Consider the following 22,390-nt stretch of genomic DNA (forward strand, 5'->3'; position numbering starts at 1 on the left):
ATCTTTGCCTCGGGTGCTGGAGAACCTAGCTACGCCTCTGCCTATAGGTAAATATGTTGCTGAATAAGCTTTAATTTCTAAAGCCACAAGGGTACGCTCAGACGTGTGGTACTTGCCCTGTATGTTTATGCTGTGGAAAACTTTACATTGTACAGTATGTCTATGGGAAATAATATTCAGCTACAGTTGCAGAAAATGTTTCCCATAAGCATAAATTGTACTTTTTTACAGCGTATTTCTTATGCTGCGGAAACACAATGCAAGTGCGCCACGTGTGAGCGCACCCTATTACTCGTTAAATACTTCATGTATAAGTATATTTATATCAGTTATTAACATAATATATAACATTAATAATTTATTCATATAATATTTGCATTAGTTAAAATGACTATAACTTGTTATTTTTTTTAATTTCAAATTATTTCATTGGGAAAACAAGAATTGTTATTAATAAAAAGAAAGCACCTTTTCCCATTTTGGTATTTGTGATATTTAAATACAGTTAAATAAAACAATTTCCAGAAGTCTTTTATTAGTTCTTTTATTTTAACAGTCGATTTGTTATGGCAGCAATATTTTATAGAAAAGTAGACTTCTGTATTCTGTTCCAAACATGAAGAATCCCATCTTATTTCATTATGTCTTCTTTTCTTTGGCCTCAGCTGAAGCTTCCTCTTCAGTTTTGTTAGCAACACTGTAATAATATATTCTCATACGAGATTCCACGTTCTCAAAATTTGGGCGATCCTCCATCCTGTATAAAAAACAGCTTTTAAACTTTGTGGCATTGAGTGAAATTATGGAACTGTATGAAAAATTCAGATGTTAGCATTTGTGGAATATAATTTTTTATAAAAAGCTCCTCTCTATAAAGTGAATCTCCCGTACGCAGGGGCGTAGCTTTAGGGGGTGCAGAGGTAGCAGTCGCACCTGGGCCCTGGAGCCTGAGGGGGCTGAAAAGCCCCTCAGCCACATAAGAAGGCACCAGTATTATAAATGATATATGGTAGTTGGGGGCCCTGTTATAGATTTTGCATTGGGGCCTCGAAGCTTCAAGTTATGCCTCTGCCTCTACGTATACAATACATTGGGGGATTTTTTTGTCTTTGGATTCCTGAAAATTAGAGCAACTCCTCAGAAGAGTAATTCAACTAAGGTTAGTTTCACACAGTATTTTGGCACCACGTTCAAAGTCTAAGCCAGTAAACTCTCCTGACATATACGTCTAATGTGTCTATAGATCGTTATTTGCTAAACATGTGCCAAAAAATTTTCCCTTTGGAATATGTTTGGCTAGCATATGTGGCAATCCTGTGCCTCAACTATATTGAAATACGAAGTCAATAAGCCTTTTCCATTAAACATTATGCACCAAAATATTTTTACCGAGCGCTATATGTTTTTTTGGGAAGGGAGTCAAAGGTAGTTGTATGGAACAGTTTAGTCAAACAGTTGCTATACATCTAAAGTATATAAAGTATATTTTAAGCAGAACAATTCACATGGTCCCATGGAATGTAGTGCACAAACACAGTGTGAACCTAACATGACATTAGTGTTGTATGTCTACAATACTTATTTATAACGGCTCCATCAATTTGTCCCCTAGTGACTGAATAAAATACAGTTGAATACTTGTATTGCATTAAATAAATGAAATATGGAAGCCACTTTCACATTTGTGTGAGCAATTTGTAAGAACTAGATGAAAGAATCTACAACCTTGAGAATATACCTACATTTTTTGTCCGCAAACAGTATACTGCCAGCCCTGACATGCACAGATTTGGAGAGCGCCTATTAGAATATTAAAGCTTGCTGTAGTGCAGATACACTAAATGGCCACTTTATTAGAGACACCATCTAGTAGTGCATTGGACCTCCTCGACCTATAGAACCGCAGCAAGTCATGGTGGCATAGATTCCACTATGTGTTGAAATCATTCTGCAGGAACATTCACCTATATGGACAGGATAGCTTCTTCCAGTTGCCACTAAGCCATAAGGTAATGGGATGAAGGGATGAACTTGGTTGGCCAAAATGCTTAGGTAAGCCCTACTGTTGATATGTCCATCCACAGGTATCCATGTTGACCCATGGTGTGCCAAGAAAAAAATTGCCACACCATTACTTCACCTCCATCAGCCTGTACTGTTAAAACCTGACAGGAAGGGTTCATCAATTTATGTTGCTTGTGCCAAATTCTGGCTCTCCTATTAGCATGGTGCCACAGAAATCAGGATTCATTTGACCAGGCGATGTTTTTCCAATGCTTGTTGATTAAATTTTTCTGCTCTTTTGCCCACTGGAGTCTTGCCTTTCTTTTTCCCATATTCAGTAATTGCTCTCAAACTGGTCGTATGCTGTCATAGCCCATCCAAGTTAAGGAAAGACAAGTTGTGCATTTGGACACGTTAGTCGAAGTACCAGCGTTGTATTTGGCTGCAATTTGCTTGACTGTGTACAGCCTGTTCGTCAGAACGATTCTTGTCATTTTTCTCTGACCTCTTTCGTCAACGAGTTGTTGACGTCTTCAGGATCCCTTTTCGCTGTATCTTTTACCTCGATCACACCATTCTCTTTATACTCTTGCCACCATAGCACGAGAAAACCCCTCAAAGTTGGCAGTTTTTGAAACACTGGTCCCGGCTAGTCTAATAGGGATGACCATCAGTTCATAGTCGCTCAGATCGCTCCATTTTCCAAATCCAGTATGGAGTCACACTGAAACTGATCCACGGAAAAATTGCTCACTTGATTTTATGCTGCAATCCGGGGTCACGTGTCTAATTTCCATACAGGGAAGCTCCAACTGTAACAGGGCAGGTGTCCCTAATAAAGTGGTTATTCAGTAAAAACACTATGCAATATTTCTTATACCTTTCAAAAGCTCCTAAATTCAAAATTAAGCCACTTTCTTAATAGTCTTCATTCAAAATGTCTTTCATTTTGCTGCTGTAGAGTCTGTGCAACTCCTTTATATAGCTGTCTGAAAAGGAAGGAATTAATGGAGAATGCAGCCCCAAACTTAGTGCAACTTTTTTAGCCGCTCATGTTTGTAAAAATCATTTTTTTTTTAAAGTCAAAGGTGTCCATAGCCTTTAAGTCTCATAATATTTCACTTGGACTATATGAGTGTTGACTTCAATATAAGATTTCAAATGATGAAGCTGGCCACACGCAGCCCAGTTTCTCTGTCTGATCTAAAGATCAGGTCCACTATCGGGCCATGTAAGGAGCTGTTAATAAGCTTTTTTCTGATCAGTACTAATTTTTTTATGCAAAATTTAAATGTAAACAATATTTTCCTTTTCACATAGGATCAGTGCAGTAGGGTACATCTCACAACAAACAGCGTCTATCAGATCATGATATCTGAGCCATTAGAGATTTCAGTTATTAGAAAGAGGGGGCCCTACGTCCTCCCATCACCCAACATTGGCACTTTACTGTACATTGTATTGTCCAATCGCTGGGTAGATTATACTGCTCATAAATAATATAATATGAGGTGTTTTATCATTGTATATTTAAGAGGGAGAATAGAAAAAAATCAATGTTACTGCACATGGGGCTAAAAACCGGGGAACAGAAAAAAATTACATGCAGTTTCTTACTTGATGGTCCAGCAGTCCAACATGAGTTGATACATTTCTTTAGGACAAACTGTAGGACATGCCAAGCGCTCATTTCTCTCAATAAAACTCAAGACTTCTGTACCCTTAAGTTTCTATAAAGCAAAATAGACATTTCTTAGGTGAGTTATTTTATGAATTCTTTATTTATGCTGAACATTGCGAGGATGCCTAGCCAGAACACCAAGTGAACTTAAAGCCAGTTACAAAGCATTTACACAGCAATGTACAACAAAAGCACGAAAAAGGTATGGACCAATACAACTAAGGCACGAGAAGAAAGGTAAATGAACCCACACACCCACAAAACATTTCCATAAAACAGAACAATAGCAGAGAAGGGGTGGGTATGGGCAATAAAACAGGGGCCTATTGAAATGTTGGACCACTTGAGCCCAACTGTAAGGGGGAGCGAGCCAACAGAAGGAAAGACTGGAGAAAAGAAAGTGTTGGAAGTGAGAAAAGAAATGAGAAGAAAAAAGGGGGTAATCATAAACAAAAGGAAGGCAGGAATACAGGCAAGGGGTAATCCACTTTATGCAAGAAGTGCATTCTACCTCTCAGAGGAAGTGTACTGCTGTAATAGATGGGGATGCAACCCCTTAATTAAAAGGGTAATCTTGTATTTACTGTTGTCATTGTATTTCGGGCCCCTCTTGGCAATATAATTTTGGCATCAATAAAGTGTTGTAAGCTGTATTATTGCCGCTCTGTTCTTTATCCCTCCTCTAGGTGGCACCTGTGCAGTGATGAGACCCCCATCAAACGAGAGGCAATATTCTGGACCTTAGTCCAGAGTCAGGTAAGAGCTGGACAAGACCGAAAATGTGCAATAAGAAGCCCTCCACATTGTCACACCTCCAGCATGTGGCCGGAATGAACCATCTGGACAAAAGCATGTGGACATAGGACTATCACACCAGCTTGTTGGACGTTCCAAACCATGGGAGTTAATATGTCGTTGGGCCCCCTTTAGCTTCTATAACAGCCTTCACTCTTCTGGGAAGGCTTTACACAAGATTTTATATTGTGTCTGTGAACACTTTATTCAACTTTAACACACCCATTCAGCCAAAAGAGCATTTAGCGTTGCAATTTATCCTAAAGGTGTTTGATGGGTTTAAGGTCAGGGCTCAAGTTCCTCCACACAAAACTCATCAAACCACTTCTGTATGGATCTCGCTTTGTGCACAGGGGCACAGTCATGCTGGAACAGAAAACGATTTTCCTCAAACTATTGCCACAACGTTGGAAGCTTACAATTGTCTAAGGCCCCATTCACATCCTTGTTTTTACGTCAGGAAAAGCTCTAGACGTATACATTAAACAAGGACTGATAGGTCCCTAACAGTCATCCATAGACTAATATGGAATACATTTAAGATATATGTTGTGTCGTATACACGACCTTTCATGACATATCCATTAAACGGATCCCATAATAGTCTATAGAAGGATGCCACTGAAAGACGTCCATCGCGGGCATCTGTCACCCATAGGCTATTGTGACATCTGTTTAACAGATGTCATGGAAAGCTATTAAAAGCCCATGATGTATAAGTTTAATGGATGCCTGTGAAGTATGAAATACAAGGGCATACGTCACCTATAGGCTTCGAAGTTAAAAACACGTATATATAATTTTTATACTGGTACACGATTTTTTGCTGGATCACGATGTACGGAATAGCGTAGTCTACTTTGCTATTCCATACCTAAAAAAAAAAAAAGATATGCCAACATATACCAGCCGGACAGAGGCCGAAAGAACACTCTTTTGGCCTTTGTCGAGCTAATGAAGACCTAAGGCAAGTTTATTAGGTATGCCGGGAGGTTTCCTGGTGTATGCGCTAAACGTACAGTGAAGGAAATAAGTATTTGATCCCTTGCTGATTTTGTAAGTTTGCCCACTGTTAAAGACATGAACAGTCTAGAATTTTTAGGATAGGTTAATTTTACCAGTGAGAGATAGATTATATATAAAAAAAAAAAAAGAAAATCACATTGTCAAAATGATATATATTTATTTGCATTGTGCACAGAGAAATAAGTATTTGATCCCTTTGGCAAACAAGACTTAATACTTGGTGGCAAAACCCTTGTTGGCAAGCACAGCAGTCAGACGTTTTTTGTAGTTGATGATAATGTTTGCACAAATGTTAGATGGAATTTTGGCCCACTCCTCTTTGCAGATCATCTGTAAATCATTACGATTTCGAGGCTGTCGCTTGGCAACTCGGATCTTCAGCTCCCTCCATAAGTTTTCGATGGGATTAAGGTCTGGAGACTGGCTAGGCCACTCCATGACCTTAATGTGCTTCTTTTTGAGCCACTCCTTTGTTGCCTTGGCTGTATGTTTCGGGTCATTGTCATGCTGGAAGACCCAGCCACGAGCCATTTTTAATGTCCTGGTGGAGGGAAGGAGGTTGTCACTCAGGATTTGACGGTACATGGCCCCATCCATTCTCCCATTGATGCGGTGAAGTAGTCCTGTGCCCTTAGCAGAGAAACACCCCCAAAACGTAATGTTTCCACCTCCATGCTTGACAGTGGGGACGGTGTTCTTTGGGTCATAGGCAGCATTTCTCTTCCTCCAAACACGGCGAGTTGAGTTAATGCCAAAGAGCTCAATTTTAGTCTCATCTGACCACAGCACCTTCTCCCAATCAGGCCTCATTTACACGAGCGTATTATACGCGCGTGCGACGCGCGTGCTTTTCACGCGTGTCGTACGCACCTATAATAGTCTATGGGGCTGTTTAGACGATGCGTGAATTTTGCGCTGCGTGAGTGCGTTGCGTAAAACTCACGACATGTTCTATATTCTTGCGTTTTTCACGCAACACGCACCCATTGACTTCAATGGGTGCGTGAAAACAACGCATGCCACACGGACGGTCCTGCGTTGCATGCGCGAAAATCACGCAAGAGCTGTCAAAAGGATGAATGTAAACAGAAAAGCACCACGTGCTTTTCTGGTTACAAACATCCAAACGGAGTGTCAAATTAGAGATGAGCGCACCGAACTTCACCGGGTTCGGCCGAACTCGTTTTGACCGAACCCGGCAAAAAATGTTCGGGTACGCGACGTCAGGAGACAGTCACTGCCCACGGTGCTCAAAGACTTAAACTGTTTCAGCACCATGGACAGTGTCTTTCGATCACAATATACATATACGTGTAAAAAAAAACAGAAGTTCGGACTTACCGATAAGTCCCGGCTCCTTCCTCCAGTCCGACCTCCCGGGATGACAATTCAGGCCAAGTGACAGCTGCAGCCAATCACAGGCCAAGCACAGGCTGCAGCCAATCACAGGCTGCAGCGGTCTCATGGCCTGCCGCGTCATCCTGGGAGGTGGGGCCGGATGACAAGAGAGGGACGCGTCACCAAGGCAACGGCCGGGAGACCGGACTGGAGGAAGCAGGCAGTTCATGGTAAGTTTGAACGTCTTTTTTTATTCACAGGTTGGTGTATATTGTGATCGGCATTCACTGTCGAGGGTGCTGAAAGAGTTACTGCCGATCAGTTAGCTCTTTCAGCACCTTGGGCAGTGACGGGCGTCGACTACCTCATCTCTATGATGGCGGCTGCGCGAAAATCACGCAGCCGCGCATCATACACGGATGACACACGGAGCTGTCAATTGCCTTTTGCGCACGCAAAACGCAGCGTTTTTTTGCGCGCGCAAAACGCACACGCTCGTGTAAATCCGGCCTCACTCTCAGAATCATCCAGATGTTCATTTGCAAACTTCAGACGGGCCTGTACATGTGCCTTCTTGAGCAGGGGGACCTTGCGGGCACTGCAGGATTTTAATCCATTACGGCGTAATGTGTTACCAATGGTTTTCTTGGGGACTGTGGTCCCAGCTGCCTTGAGATCATTAACAAGTTCCCCCCGTGTAGTTTTCGGCTGAGCTCTCACCTTCCTCAGGATCAAGGATACCCCACGAGGTGAGATTTTGCATGGAGCCCCAGATCGATGTCGATTGACAGTCATTTTGTATGTCTTCCATTTTCTTACTATTGCACCAACAGTTGTCTCCTTCTCACCCAGCGTCTTACTTATGTTTTTGTAGCCCATTCCAGCCTTGTGCAGGTCTATGATCTTGTCCCTGACATCCTTAGAAAGCTCTTTGGTCTTGCCCATGTTGTAGAGGTTAGAGTCAGACTGATTAATTGAGTCTGTGGACAGGAGTCTTTTATATAGGTGACCATTTAAGACAGCTGTCTTTAATGCAGGCACCAAGTTGATTTGGAGCGTGTAACTGGTCTGGAGGAGGCTGAACTCTTAATGGTTGGTAGGGGATCAAATACTTATTTCTCTGTGCACAATGCAAATAAATATATATAATTTTGACAATGTGATTTTCTTTTTTTTTTTTATATAATCTATCTCTCACTGGTAAAATTAACTTATCCTAAAAATTCTAGACTGTTCATGTCTTTGACAGTGGGCAAACTTACAAAATCAGCAAGGGATCAAATACTTATTTCCTTCACTGTATATCGCAAAAAACAGTGACCTTCACTGAAAATGAGGGGCCTATTCAAAACCCTGAAAAAACCCAGAACATTATCCATCCTACACCAAACTTTAAATTGGGCACTCCAGTAGGTAGTGTTCTGCTGGCATCTGCCAAACCCAGATAAGTCCATCAGACTGCCAGATAATAAAACGTGATTCATCATTCCAGAGAACACGTTTCTAATGTTTGTTATTACATTAGCTTAACTGCTGTACTGATGTTTTACTAGGTAATTTATTTACCATATATGCTCACTTGTTACATCTCAGATACCTATGTGGTCGAGTGTATATGGGCTGTCCACTTTCATTCCACTATTATTGTAGGAAGCCATTTTTAGCTTACCGTATTTAGGATCCACACACGATTTGCTCAAATTCTGGGTATCAATTTGATGCCACGTAATACCATTTATGGTTCTTTACTCTTTCTATAATTCATTTGGTAATTATTCCATGTGAGCTTATTTCCATTGACCCGGCCGCGCCTGTGACGTCCATGTTTGTTAATTGTATTGTCTTTTTGTGTTGTTTGATTTTGTTAGATACTGGATCACCAAATGTGTAACTTGTGTCATGTTATTTTAATCTATAATTAGTAATAAACTTTTCATATTTTTTCATTATGCTGAGCCGAGTGCCTGTTTAATCAATGGCTATCCACCCTGTTCCATTCCCTATCCCTTGTCCCTTCCCCTTTCCTTTTCTTCCCTCTTTCATTCCGTATTTTGCATTCTAACATTATCTCCTGGTTGGCACCGTATGCTTTGTACTGAGCTCTAGCTTTTTTTTTTATATGATCTGTATTCATATTTAATATATACTATGAGAGTGCCCTGTTTAAAGTCACTAACTTCTACAGTATGACCCATACTACTAGCAGTGTTTGGCTATGGAGATTGCATAGCTGTGAGCTTGACTTGTGCACTTGTTGACAATGGGTATGACTGAAACACCTAAGCCAAATGATTATGTCCACATACTTTTCGCTATATAGTGTAGGTTATTTATTTAAATCCACAAATACATTGACCTTAAAAACCAAATTAGTCTCCACTATACATACCTTATAGGGTTTTTGTCCATAGCTGAATGCTTCCCACATAGTAACACCAAAGCTCCATACATCACTTCGGCTAGAAAATTTGCGAAAATTTACGCATTCTGGCGCATACCATTTCAAAGGCCATTTTCCACCTTGTCGAGCCTATAAAAATATGTAAAAAAATTCAACATAGCAAAAAGATCAACTTAGCACTTTTAATTCAGCCTATCACTACCTACCTGAGACAACATGAAAAGTATATTTTATTAACCCTTTCCTGCCGCAGCCATTTTTCGGATTTTCACTTTCGTTTCTTCCTCCCCACTTCTAAAAGCCATAACTTTTTATTTTTCTGTCGATATAGCCATATGATGGCTTGTTTTTCTAAACGAGTTCTAGATTTTTACTCCACCATTTATTATACCACACAATGTAGTGGGAAACTGGGAAAAAATTAATTGCATAATGAAACGTGAATAAAACTGTGATTCCTAAATTTTTTGGGGGGCTTCTGTATTTACCGCATTTACCGTGTGGTAAAAACGGCATGTTTATTCTGCCAGTAAATACAATTATGGGGATACCAAATTTGTATAGTTTTTTCTATATGTTTTACTACTTTTAGGAAAACCTGATTGTTAAAAATAAAATTAGAGTTTTGTCGCCATATTCTGAGAGCCATAACTTTTTTATTTTCCATCGATTGAGCAGTATGAGGGCTTATTTTTTTGCAGGGCGAGCTGTAGTTTCTATTGGCACTATTTTCAGGTACATGAGATTTTTTAAACACTTTTTATTCCATTTTGTGTGGGAGACAATGTGACCAAAAAACTGCAATTCTGGCGTTTAAAATTTTTTTTTTTAGGGCGTTCACTGTGCAGGTTAAATAATGTTATATTGTAATAGTTCGGACTTTCACGGATGCGGCGATACCAGTTATGATTTTTTATTTTTTTACATTGCGCTTGGGGGGGAAATAGGATTAGTTTTTTTTTTACTTTTAATATTTTTTTTATATACAGTACTGTGCAAAAGTTTTAGGCAGTTGTTGAAAAATGCTGCAAAGTAAGAATGCTTTCCAAAATAGAAGTGTTCGTTTTTTTTTAATCAATTAACAAAATACAAAGTGAATGAACAGAGCAGAAATCTATATCAAATCAATATTTGGTGTGACCACCCTTTGCCTTCAAAACAACATAAATTCTTCTAGGTACACTTGCACAAAGTCATGGATTTTGTATGATTATATTCAGGTGTATGATTAAACAATAATAGCAAACAGGTGATAATGATCATCATTTTTATATGTAGGTTGAAATACAGCCATTAACTGTAACAGAAACAGCTATGTAGGAGGCTTAAAACTGGATGACGAACAGCCAAACTCTGCTACAAAGGTGAGGTTGTGAAAGACAGTTTCATGTCACAGGTCCACCAAGGCAAGACTGAGCACAGCAACAGGACACTAGGTAGTTATACAGTACTGCAGCAGCAAGGTCTCTCCCAGGCAAAGATTTCAAAGCAGACTGATGTTTCAAGATGGGCTGTTCAAGCTCTTTTGAAGAAGTATGATACCCCTTAGGAAGCTAGGTTTCTCCTGGCGATAGGCGTGGGGCTGGTCTTTGTTTTTTAAGTGTGCGCCCCTCTTCCTGGCTTATATCTATTGTCTTATTCTTATGACGTTTTAGGTATGTGCCTTTTTTCATTGTATGCCAATTTTAATCATGATCTCATCCTACTTTAAGAATTATCACATGTATTGAAGTGGCATCCTTATTAGGGCCATTTATGTGTCCTGCAGGTTTGTTTTAGTTTGGGACTCTTGCCCACGTTATGGTGTATCTTCTTATGAATCACTGTTTGAATTTTTGTATACAACATTTTTTACTTGCCTGCTCCTTTTTGGAGCCAATAAAAATTTGTTACTGTGTTGATAAAATGTTGGAAGCGCATGTCAAAATGTTTTTTTGCCCTACTTTCTCTGGTAGCTTTAGTTTTTTTTTCTAGGGCATAGACTTTGCACTCCATAGATAGGCGGTGTGTCTGCCCATTCTTGGTTTTCCAAGTATCGTTACAATGTCAATATGATGTTAAAAGCACCTATAAGATATCCAGGCATGAGACCATGTCAGACCACTCTAACATAAGAATATAAGGCGCAGGCATAGAATAGCAGTGTATAACACTACACCATGTTCCAAATTATTATGCACATTGGATTTAAGTGTCATAAACATTTAATTATTAGTTTTTCCATTAAACTCATGGATGGTATTATGTCTTAGGGCTCTTTGGATCATTGTAATCAATCTCAGACACCTGTGATAATTAGTTTGCCAGGTGTGCCCAATCAAAGGAAAACTACTTAAGAAGGATGTTCCACATTATTAAGCAGGCCACAGGTTTCAAGCAATATGAGAAAGAAAAAGGATCTCTCTGCTGCCGAAAAGCGTGAAATAGTGCAATACCTTGGGCAAGGTATGAAAACATTGGATATTTCAAGAAAACTTAAGCGTGATCATCGTACTGTGAAAAGATTTGTGGCTGATTCAGAGCACAGACGGGTTAGTTCAGATAAAGGCATAATGAGGAAGGTTTCTGCCAGACAAATTAATAGGATTAAGAGAGCAGCTGCTAAAATGCCATTGCAAAGCAGCAAACAGGTATTTGAAGCCACTGGTGCCTCTGGAGTCCAACGAACCTCAAGGTGTAGGATCCTCCAGAGGTTTGCAAGTGTGCATAAAGCTATTATTCGGCCACCCCTAAACAATGCTCACAAGCAGAAACAGTTGCAGTGGGATCAGAAATACATGAAGACTAATTTTCAAACCTTGTTGTTTACTGATGAGTGCCGTGCAACCCTGGATGGTCCAGATGGATGGAGTAGTGGATGGTTGGGGAATGGCCACCATGTCCCAACAAGGCTGCGACATCAGCAAGGAGGTGGCAGTGTCATGTTTTGGGCTAGAATCATGGGGAGAGAGCTGGTAGGCCCCTTTAGGGTCCCTGACGGTGTGAAAATGACCTCTGCAAAGTACGTAGAGTTTATGACTGACCCTTTCTTAAATGGTACAAAAAGAAGAACCGTGCCTTCCGTAGCAAAATTATCTTCATGCATGACAATGCACCATCTCATACTGCAAAGAATATCTCTGTGTCATTGGCTGCTATGGGCATAAAAGGAGAGAAACTCATGGTGTGGCCCTCATGTTCCCCTGACCTCAACCCTATTGAGAACCTTTGGAGCATCCTCAAGCAAAATATCTATGAGGGTGGGAGGCAGTTCACATCAAAACAGAAGCTCTGGGAGGCTATTCTGACATCCTGCAAAGATATTCCAGCAGAAACTGTCCAAATACTCATAAATTCAATGGATACAAGAATTGTGAAGATGATATCAAAGAAGGGGTCCTATGTTAACATGTAACTTGGCCTGCTAAGTTTTTTTTGATTGAAATAGGTTTTGATTTCTGTAAATATGACCTCCTGATGCTGCAAATTCAACAAATGACCATTTTAGTTCTCTTTACAACCTTTAAAATGTTTTGATCTCTGTTGTGCATGATAATTTGAAACAGTGCATTTTGAGTTTTTAACTTCTAAAAAAAAATCTGTTATCATTAGGAGATTTATTCAATAAAATTTGCATTATACTCCAACGGTTGATGGCTTGAAGATTATACTGACTGTCATTTGCATCGACTATTTAGGAAAATCAGAGAAAAATAACATTTGTATAATAATTTGGAACGCGGTGTATAAGAAAAAGGTTGGGGAACTAGGCATAACCCTGATATAAAGGAGGTAGTAGTAGTGGGCGACACTAGCCAGTGAACCCCGCTATTATTAAATGCACCCCCTTTTACATCGGCCAGCCTTCCAGGAGACTATATATATATATATATATATATATATATATATATACAGCAGATATAAAAAATGGCGACAGCACCCTGCAACACCAATGCCACCTAAACCACTAAATATAAATAGATATGCAATAAAGCTAAATCTACCTACAAATAGGGAGGTTCTTAGTGCACATTTTGATCAAAAAGTGTTAGCCCACCTGCCACGACAAGGCGACCTCTGTAAGGTGGGAACCTACGCTGCACATACACCCAGAACTGGGACTAAGCCTACATATATACCTGGGGATGGTAGGATCCAGCATTGAACTGATTAAAATCACCATGGGCAGAATGGGAGGAGTGCAAGAACAACAAGTGGAGGCATTCACTAACCCCACATATATGGATCCCATAAACACAACAAAAATTGAACAGCACATTCCAACTAAATGATACAAAATATATATATACACCACCGTTCAAAAGTTTGGGGTCACCCAGACAATTTTGTGTTTTCCAATGAAAAATCACACTTATATTTATCAAATGAGTTGCAAAATGACTAGAAAATATAGTCAAGACATTGACAAGGTTAGAAATAATGATTTTTATTTGAAATAATAATTTTCTCCTTCATACTTTGCTTTCGTCAAAGAATGCTCCATTTGCAGCACTTACAGCATTGAAGACCTTTGGCATTCTAGCTGTTAATTTGCTGAGGTAATTGGGAGAAATTTCACCCCATGCTTCCAGAAGCCCCTCCCACAAGTTGGATTGGCTTGATCTGCACTTCTTGCGTACCATACGGTCAAGCTGCTCCCACCACAGCTCTATGGGGTTGAGATCTGGTGACTGCGTTGGCCACTCCATTACAGATAGAATACCAGTTACCTGCTTCTTCCCTAAATAGTTTTATAATAATTTGGAGGTGTGCTTTGGGTCATTGTCCTGTTGTAGGATGAAATTGGCTCCAATCAAGCGCTGTCCACAGGGTATGGCATGGCGTTGCAAAATGGAGTGATAGCCTTCCTTATTCAAAATCCCTTTTACCTTGTACAAATCTCCCACTTTACCAGCACCAAAGCAACCACAGACCATCACATTACCTCCACCATGCTTGACAGATGGCGTCAGGCACTCTTCCAGCATCTTTTTAGTTGTTCTGCGTCTCACAAATGTTCTTCTGTGTGATCCAAACACCTCAGACTTCGATTCGTCTCTCCATAAAACTTTTTTCCAATCTTCCTCTGTCCAATGTCTGTGTGCTTTTGCCCATATTAACCCCTTCACGACCAGCCCACGTAGATTAACGGGCTGCCGTGCTGGGCTTTTCTCCTGCAGCCCGTTAATTCACGTGGTGCCAGAACAAAGTGCACAGCGCTCTCCCTGTGCTCTGAATCTCTCAACACACGCTGCTACTAGCAGCCTAAGTGCTGAGAGAAGACAACAGGACCGGATTGGTGTCGGTCCTGATGACGTGATCGCCATGATAAAGCTATCATGGTGGTCACAGCAAAGTTTGTTGCAGCAACAAACTTACGTGCTGTTTGTTACAATGTTTCTCCTCCCTCCCTGTCAGATCGTTCTGAGACAGTGGGGGAGAAGAAGCTGTGCCGAGCAGCTGCTGTGTGTCTCCTATAAAGACACACAAAAAACACCTCCACATAGATAGTTTAGTGTAGGCAGCTAGTTATAGTTTAGGTAGATAGTACTCAGACTAGGACAATTAATTAGTTAGTAATCAATTAGGGCTTATAATGTGTGTGTGTGCATATATGTGTATGTGTGTGTATATATATATATATATATATATATATATATATATATATATAAACTCATATACATATATATATATATATTTATATACTGTGTGTGTGTATATATATATATATATATATATATATATATATATACACACACACACACACACGTAATATATATTATATATAGACATTTATTTGAAATTTGTTAATACTAAAAATTTATAATTAGGGATGTTATATATCTATAACATCATATAGATATATATGTACATGTAATATATACGTATACACACATATGCTTATATAAATCTCTTCATATATTTTACACGTCTGTAAATTCTAAATACATTGATTCATTGTTAGGCCCCATGCACACGACCGTAAATACCTCCGTTTTTGCGGACCGCAATTGCGGTCCGCAAAAACGGAGCCATTCACTTTCATTGAACACTGACACCTTTCCGTAGCACTACGGAAGGGTGTCCGTGCCGTGGAAATGTTCCGGGAATTATGGAACATGTCCGTTCTTTTGCATTTTGCGGGCCGTGCTCCCATACTTTGTATGGGAGCACGGCCCGAAAATGCGGCTGTCAGTCAGCGGCCGGCCGTGCCCGCAATCGCGGGCCGTGATTGCGGGCACGGTCGCGTGCATGGGGCCTTAGGCTGTGTTCACACAGAGTTTTTTGCAGGAGGAAAATTCCTCCTGCAAAAACTGCTCCAGATGTTTTTTGCACAGTGGTTTGACAAAAACTCGCCAAAACACTCGTCGAGGTGTATTTTTTACCCTTCTGACTGATTGAAATGGGGTTTTGGAGGCGGAAACCGCCTCAAGATAGGTCATGTTGCTTCTTTTTACCGCGATGCGTTTTTTTTTGCTCACGGTAAAAAAGCTCGTCCAACTCCCATTGAAATCAATGGGAGACATTTTTGGGTGGTTTTTGACGAATTTTGCGGAGCGGTTTCCGTGCCGAAAAACTCGTAAAAAAACTCAGTGTGAACAGGTCCTTAGGGTTGTTCATAAATTTATTGATCAATGGATTAGTGGACTTTTTCTTTGTTACTTTTATTAAAACTGTAAAAAAAAAAACGTAAAAAATGGCACGCCAGTTATATACCACTGAAGAGGCATTTGCTCTCTTGGATTCTGATAGTGAATGGGGTCTCTTTTGGGGGGATTCTGCTGTTTTGGTCCCACCAGGGCGTTGCAAATGGGACATGGCACTGAAAACCATTATAGCAAAATTTGAGCTCCAAAACCCAAATGGCGCTCCATCCCTTCTGAGGGTTGTAATGTGTTCAGATATAAGTTTATGACCACATATGGGGTATTGCCGTAATCAGGATAAATTGCTTTACAAATGTTGGGGTGTTTTTTCTCCTTTATTCCTTGCAAAAATTAAAAATGTCTATGTTTCTTCAGAAGAAATGTAGATTTTCATTTTCACAGACTAACGCCAATAAAATCAGCAATAAACCTATGGGGTTAAAATGCTCACTATACAACTAGATAAATTCCTTGAGGGGTGTAGTTTCCAAAATGGGGTCACTTTTTGGGGGTTTCCACTGTTTAGGTACCACAAGACCTCTTCAAACCAGACTTGGAACCTAAAATATGTTGTAATAAAAAGGAGGCTTCAAAATCCTCTAGGAGCTCCTTTGTTTCTGAGGCCGGTGTTTCAGTCCATTGGGACACTAGGGCCACATGTGGGATATTTCTAAATACTGCAGAATCTGGGCAATAAGTATTGAGTTGCGTTTCTCTGGTAAAACCTTCTGTGTTACAGAAATGTTTCTATTACAATAATACCTAAAGGGTTAAGAAACTTTCTGAATGCTGTATTGAATACTTTGAGGGGTGAAGTTTTTAAATGGGGTGAATTATGGGGTGTTTCTAATATATAAGGCCCTCAAAGCCACTTCAGAACTGAACTGGTCCATGAAAAAATAGGTTTTGGAAATTTCTTGAAAATGTGAGAAATTGCTGCTAAAGATCTAAGCCTTGTAACGTCCTAGAAAAATAAAAGGATGTTCAAAAAACTATGCCAACATAAAGTAGACATATGGGGAATGTTAACTAGTAACTATTGTGTGTGGTATTAATATCTGTTTTGTAAGCAGATACAATCAAATTTAGAAAAATGCAATTTTTTGCAAACTTTCTCTAAATATTGGTGTTTTTCACAAATAAATACTGAATTGATCGATCAAATTTTTTCACAGACGTAAAGTACAATATGTCACGAGAAAACAATCTCAGAATCGCTTGGATAGGTAAAAATCATTCCCAAGCTATTACCAAATAAAGTGACACATGTCAGATTTGAAAAAATTGCCTGCGTCCACAAGGCCAAAACAGGCTGTGTCCTGAAGGGGTTAATCTTTTCCTTTTATAAGCCAGTCTCAGATATGGCTTTTTCTTTGCCACTCTGCCCTGAAGGCCAGCATCCCGGAGTCGCCTCTTCACTGTAGACGTTGACACTGGCGTTTTGCGGGTACTATTTAATGAAGCTGCCAGTTGAAGACCTGTGAGGTGTCTATTTCTCAAACTAGAGACTCTAATGTACTTGTCTAGTTGCTCAGTTGTGCAGCGGGGCCTCCCACTTCTCTTTCTACTCTGGTTAGAGCCTGTGTGTGCTGTCCTCTGAAGGGAGTAGTACACACCGTTGTAGGAAATCTTCAGTTTCTTGGCAATTTCTCTCATGGAATAGCCTTCATTTCTAAGAACAAGAATAGACTGTCGAGTTTCACATGAAAGCTCTCTTTTTGTAGCCATTTTGAGAGTTTAATCAAACCCACAAATATAATGCTCCAGATTCTCAACTAGCTCAAAGGAAGGTCAGTTTTATAGCTCCTCTAAACAGCAAAACTGTTTACAGCGGTGCTAACATAATTGCACAAGGGTTTTCAAGTGTTTTCTAATCATCCATTAGCCTTCTAACACAGTTAGCAAACACAATGTACCATTAGAACACTGGAGTGATGGTTGCTGGAAATGGGCCTCTATACACCTACGTAGATATTGCATTAAAAAACACACGTTTGCAGCTAGAATAGTCATTTAGCACATTAACAATGTATAGAGTGTAATTCTGATTAATTTAATGTTATCTTCATTGAAAAAAACTGTGTTTTTCTTTCAAAAATAAGGACATTTCTAAGTGACCCTAAACTTTTGAACGGTAGTGTGTATATATATATATATATATATATATATATATATATATATATGTGTGTGTGTGTATATATATATATATATATATATATATACAGTGAAGGAAATAAGTATTTGATCCCTTGCTGATTTTGTAAGTTTGCCCACTGTCAAAGACATGAACAGTCTAAAATGTTTATGCTAGGTTAACCCCTTCCCGCTCCTTGACGTACTATTACGTCATGGCAGCTGTATCGTTCGCGCTCCATGCCGTAATAGTACGTCTCAGGAGTAACGGCCGTTTCGGCCGTCCTCCCGACACATACAGGAGCTGTGACGCTGCTGTCTTGTTCAGCAGCTGTCACAGCTCCTACAGCGGGGACCGATCGCTGTGTCCCCGCTGATTAACCCCTTAAAAGCCGCGTTCTATAGAGATCGCGGCTTTTTAGGGGTTAAGCTGCCATCGCCGGCCTGCTACGCGACAGCGGCCGGCGATGGTGACTATGGCAACCGGACACCAAACAATGGCGTCCGGCTATGCCATAGACGGAAGCCTAGTGGGTCCTGACAACGTCAGGACCCACTATGCTTGCTGTCAGTGAGTAGCTGACAGTTCTAATACACTGCAGTACGCATGTAGTGCAGTGTATTAGAATAGCGATCAGGGCCTCCTGCCCTCATGTCCCCTAGTGGGACAAAGTAATAAAGTAAAAAAAAAGTTAAAAAAAGATGTGTAAAAATAAGAAAATAAAAGTTTTAAAAGTAATAAAAGTAAAAGTCCCACTTTTTCCCTTATCAGTCATTTATTATTAATAAAAATATATAAACAAACAAATAAACTATACATAATTGGTATCGCCGCGTCCGTAACGGCCTGAACTACAAAATTATTTTGTTATTTATCCCGCACGGTGAACGCCGTAAAAAAAAATATTAATAAACCGTACCACAATCACAATTGTTTGGTCACTTCACCTCCCAAAAAATGGAATAAAAAGAGATCAAAAAGTCGCATGTACCTAAAAATGGTACTGATGGAAAATACAGTTCGTTACGCAAAAAATAAGTCCTCGCACGGCTTTATTGATTGAAAAATAAAAACGTTCTGGCTCTTAGAATAAGGTAACACAAAAAGTGAATGATTGTTTACAAAACGTATTTTATTGTGCAAACGCCATAAGACATAAAAAAAAACTATAAACATCTGGTATCGCCGTAATCGTATCGCCACGCAGAATAAAGTTAATATATCATTTATAGCGCACGGTGAACGCTGTAAAAAAAAAGTATACAAAAACAATAGTAGAATTGCTGTTTATTAGTCACCACGCCACCTAAAAATGGAATAAAAACTGATCAAAAAGCCGCATGCACCCCATGAAAACTACAATGGATTCCTCAAGGGGTCTAGTTTCAAAATTGGGGTCACTTTTGGGGGGTTTCCAATGTTTTGGCACCACAAGACCTCTTCAAACCGGACATGGTGCCTAATAAAAAAGAGGGCTCAAAATCCGCTAGGTGCTCCTTTGCTTCGGAGGCCGGTGCTTCAGTCCATTACCGCCCGAGGGCCACATGTGGGATATTTCTCTAAACTGCAGAATCTGGGCAATAAGTATTGAGTTGCGTTTCTCTGATAAATCCTTTTGTGTTATAAAAAAAATGGTATAAAAAGAGTAAATTTCACCTCTACTTTGCTCTAAATTTCTGTGAAACACCTAAAGGGTTCATAAACTTTCTAAATGCTGTTGTGAATACTTTGAGGGGTCTAGTTTCTAAAATGGGGTGTTTGATAGGGGTTTCTAATATATGGGCCCCTCAAAGCAACTTCAGAAATGAACTGGAACCTAAAAAAATAAATAAATGAGCCAATACTTCGCTTCTGACATTATACTGATAATGAGCAGTGCCCACTCCGAGATGACCCCAGTTTTGACCGTTTGTATAAACGGAGACCCCTATTAGACCGTTCCAGTGCCCGGTTTTCCCAAGCATACACCCCCGAGAAGTGTTTTTCTATTGATGAGTCCCTGGTACATTTTAAAGGGAGGGTTCAATTCCGCCAGTACCTGCCAGGTAAGAGGGCAAGGTATGGCGTGAAGATATATAAGCTGCGAGAGTGCATCAGGTTATACCTACAGGTTTAGGATATATGAAGGAAAGGCCACCCCCAAACCAGACTGCATCCTGGACTACAATAGGTACATGGGAGGGATGGACTTGTCAAATCAAGTCCTGAAGCCCTACAGCGCCATGCGGTGTGGTATAAGAAGCTGGCCGGGCACATCATACAGATGGCTTTGTACAATTCGTATGTGCTACGTCGATGTGCAGGCCAGAGGGGAACTTTCCTGGAATTTCAAGATCTAATCTTTAGGGACCAGGAAGGGGGGGCACCCAGTACTTCTGGAAGCGAGGCCACACGCATCGTACCAGGGCAACACTTTCCAGGAGAAGTTCCCCAAACCGGTGGAAAGGGAAAGAGTCAAAAGAGGTGCAGAGTCTGCTATAAGAGGGGGATAAGGAAGAACACAATATACCAATGTGACACGTGTCCCGAAAAACCAGGGCTCTGTATAAAAGATTGTTTTAAAATGTATCATACATCCCTTGATTTTTAATTTACCCTGATGCACTCCGCACAGCTTACCCCCCTCATCTTTCCCTTCTGAGCCCTGCCGTATGCCCAGGCAGCTGATAACAGCCACATGTAGGGTATTGTCGTACCCAGGAGAACCCACATTACAATTTAAGGGGTGTATATCTCCGGTGGCGCATGTTGGGCACACTATATTGGACACTGAAATGGCATATACATATATAAAATTGCAAATCTCACACTGCACCATCTGCTGCGCATTATCTTTTACACAGTAGCTGTGGGGTCAAAATGCTCACTACACCTCTAGATGAATGTCTTAAGGGGTGTAGTTTTTAAAATGGGGTCACTTCTCGGGGGTTTCAACTGTACTGGTACCTCAGGGGCTTCTGCATACATGACTTAGCACCAGAAAAGCTCCAGTAGGCCAAATGGTGGTCCTTTTCTTCTGAGCCCTCCCATGGGCCCAAACGGCAGTTTATCACCACAAATGGGGTATTGCCGCACTAAGGACAAATTGGGCAACAAAATGGGGTATGTTGTTCCTTGTGAAAATAAGAAATTTTGATCAAAAATGACATCTTATTGGAAAAAATATCATTTTTTTCATTTCACAGCCCAATTCAAATAGGTGCTGTGAAAAAACTGTGCGGTCAAAATGATAACAAAAACCATAAATGAATTCCTTGAGGGGTGTAGTTTCCAAAATGGGGTCACTTCTGGTGGGTTTCCATTGCTTTGATACCTCTAGGGCTCTGCAAATGCGACATGGCACCCGAAAACCAATCCAGCAAAATCTGGACTCCAACAAACACATAGCGCTCTTTTCCGTCTGAGCCCTCCCATGGGCCCAAACGGCAGTTTATCACCACAAATGGGGTATTGCCGCACTAAGGACAAATTGGGCAACAAAATGGGGTATATTGTTCCCTGTGAAAATAAGAAATTTTGATCAAAAATGACATCTTATTGGAAAAAATATAATTTTTTTCATTTCACAGCCCAATTCAAATAGGTGCTGTGAAAAACCTGTGCGGTCAAAATGATAACAAAAACCATAAATGAATTCCTTGAGGGGTGTAGTTTCCAAAATGGGGTCACTTCTGGTGGGTTTCCATTGCTTTGATACCTCTGGGGCTCTGCAAATGCGACATGGCACCCGAAAACCAATCCAGCAAAATCTGGACTCCAACAAACACATAGCGCTCCTTTCCTTCTGAGCCCTCCCATGGGCCCAAACGGCAGTTTATCACCACAAATGGGGTATTGCCGCACTAAGGACAAATTGGGCAACAAAATGGGGTATGTTGTTCCCTGTGAAAATAAGAAAATTTGATCAAAAATGACATTTTATTGGAAAAAATATCATTTTTTTCATTTCACAGCCCAATTCAAATAGGTGCTGTGAAAAAACTGTGTGGTCAAAATGATAACAAAAACCATAAATGAATTCCTTGAGGGGTGTAATTTCCAAAATGGGGTCACTTCTGGTGGGTTTCCATTGTTTTGATACCTCAACGCCTCTTCAAACCTGGCATGCTGCCTAAAATATATTCTAATAAAAAAGAGGCCTCAAAATGCACTAGGTGCTTCTTTGCTTCTAGGGCTTGTGTTTTAGTCCACGAGCGCACTAGAGCCACATGTGGGACATTTCTAAAAACTGCAGAATCTGGACAATACATATTTAGTAGTGTTTCTCTGGTAAAACCTTCTCTGTTACTAAAAAAAAATTGAATAAAATTGAAATTCAGCAGAAAAAATGAAATTTGCAAATTTCATTTCCACATTGCTTTAATTCCTGTGAAATGCCTGAAGGG

General features: G+C 40.2%; 1 protein-coding gene across 1 annotated transcript in view; it reads right to left on the minus strand.

Annotated features, from left to right (window-relative positions):
- Window positions 1-518: 518 nt before the first annotated feature.
- Window positions 519-22,390, minus strand: part of ZAP70 (zeta chain of T cell receptor associated protein kinase 70) — a 191,166-nt gene continuing 169,294 nt past the window's right edge. The window contains exons 11-13 of the mRNA XM_075863202.1: window positions 9,234-9,374; window positions 3,622-3,734; window positions 519-757 (exon numbers count right to left, since the gene is read on the minus strand). Of these exons, the coding sequence (XP_075719317.1) occupies window positions 640-757; window positions 3,622-3,734; window positions 9,234-9,374 (372 nt within the window). The 3' untranslated portion in view covers window positions 519-639. The remainder of the gene's footprint in view (window positions 758-3,621; window positions 3,735-9,233; window positions 9,375-22,390) is intronic.

This window comes from Rhinoderma darwinii, chromosome 1 (assembly GCF_050947455.1).
Source record: "Rhinoderma darwinii isolate aRhiDar2 chromosome 1, aRhiDar2.hap1, whole genome shotgun sequence".
NCBI lineage: Eukaryota > Metazoa > Chordata > Amphibia > Anura > Rhinodermatidae > Rhinoderma > Rhinoderma darwinii.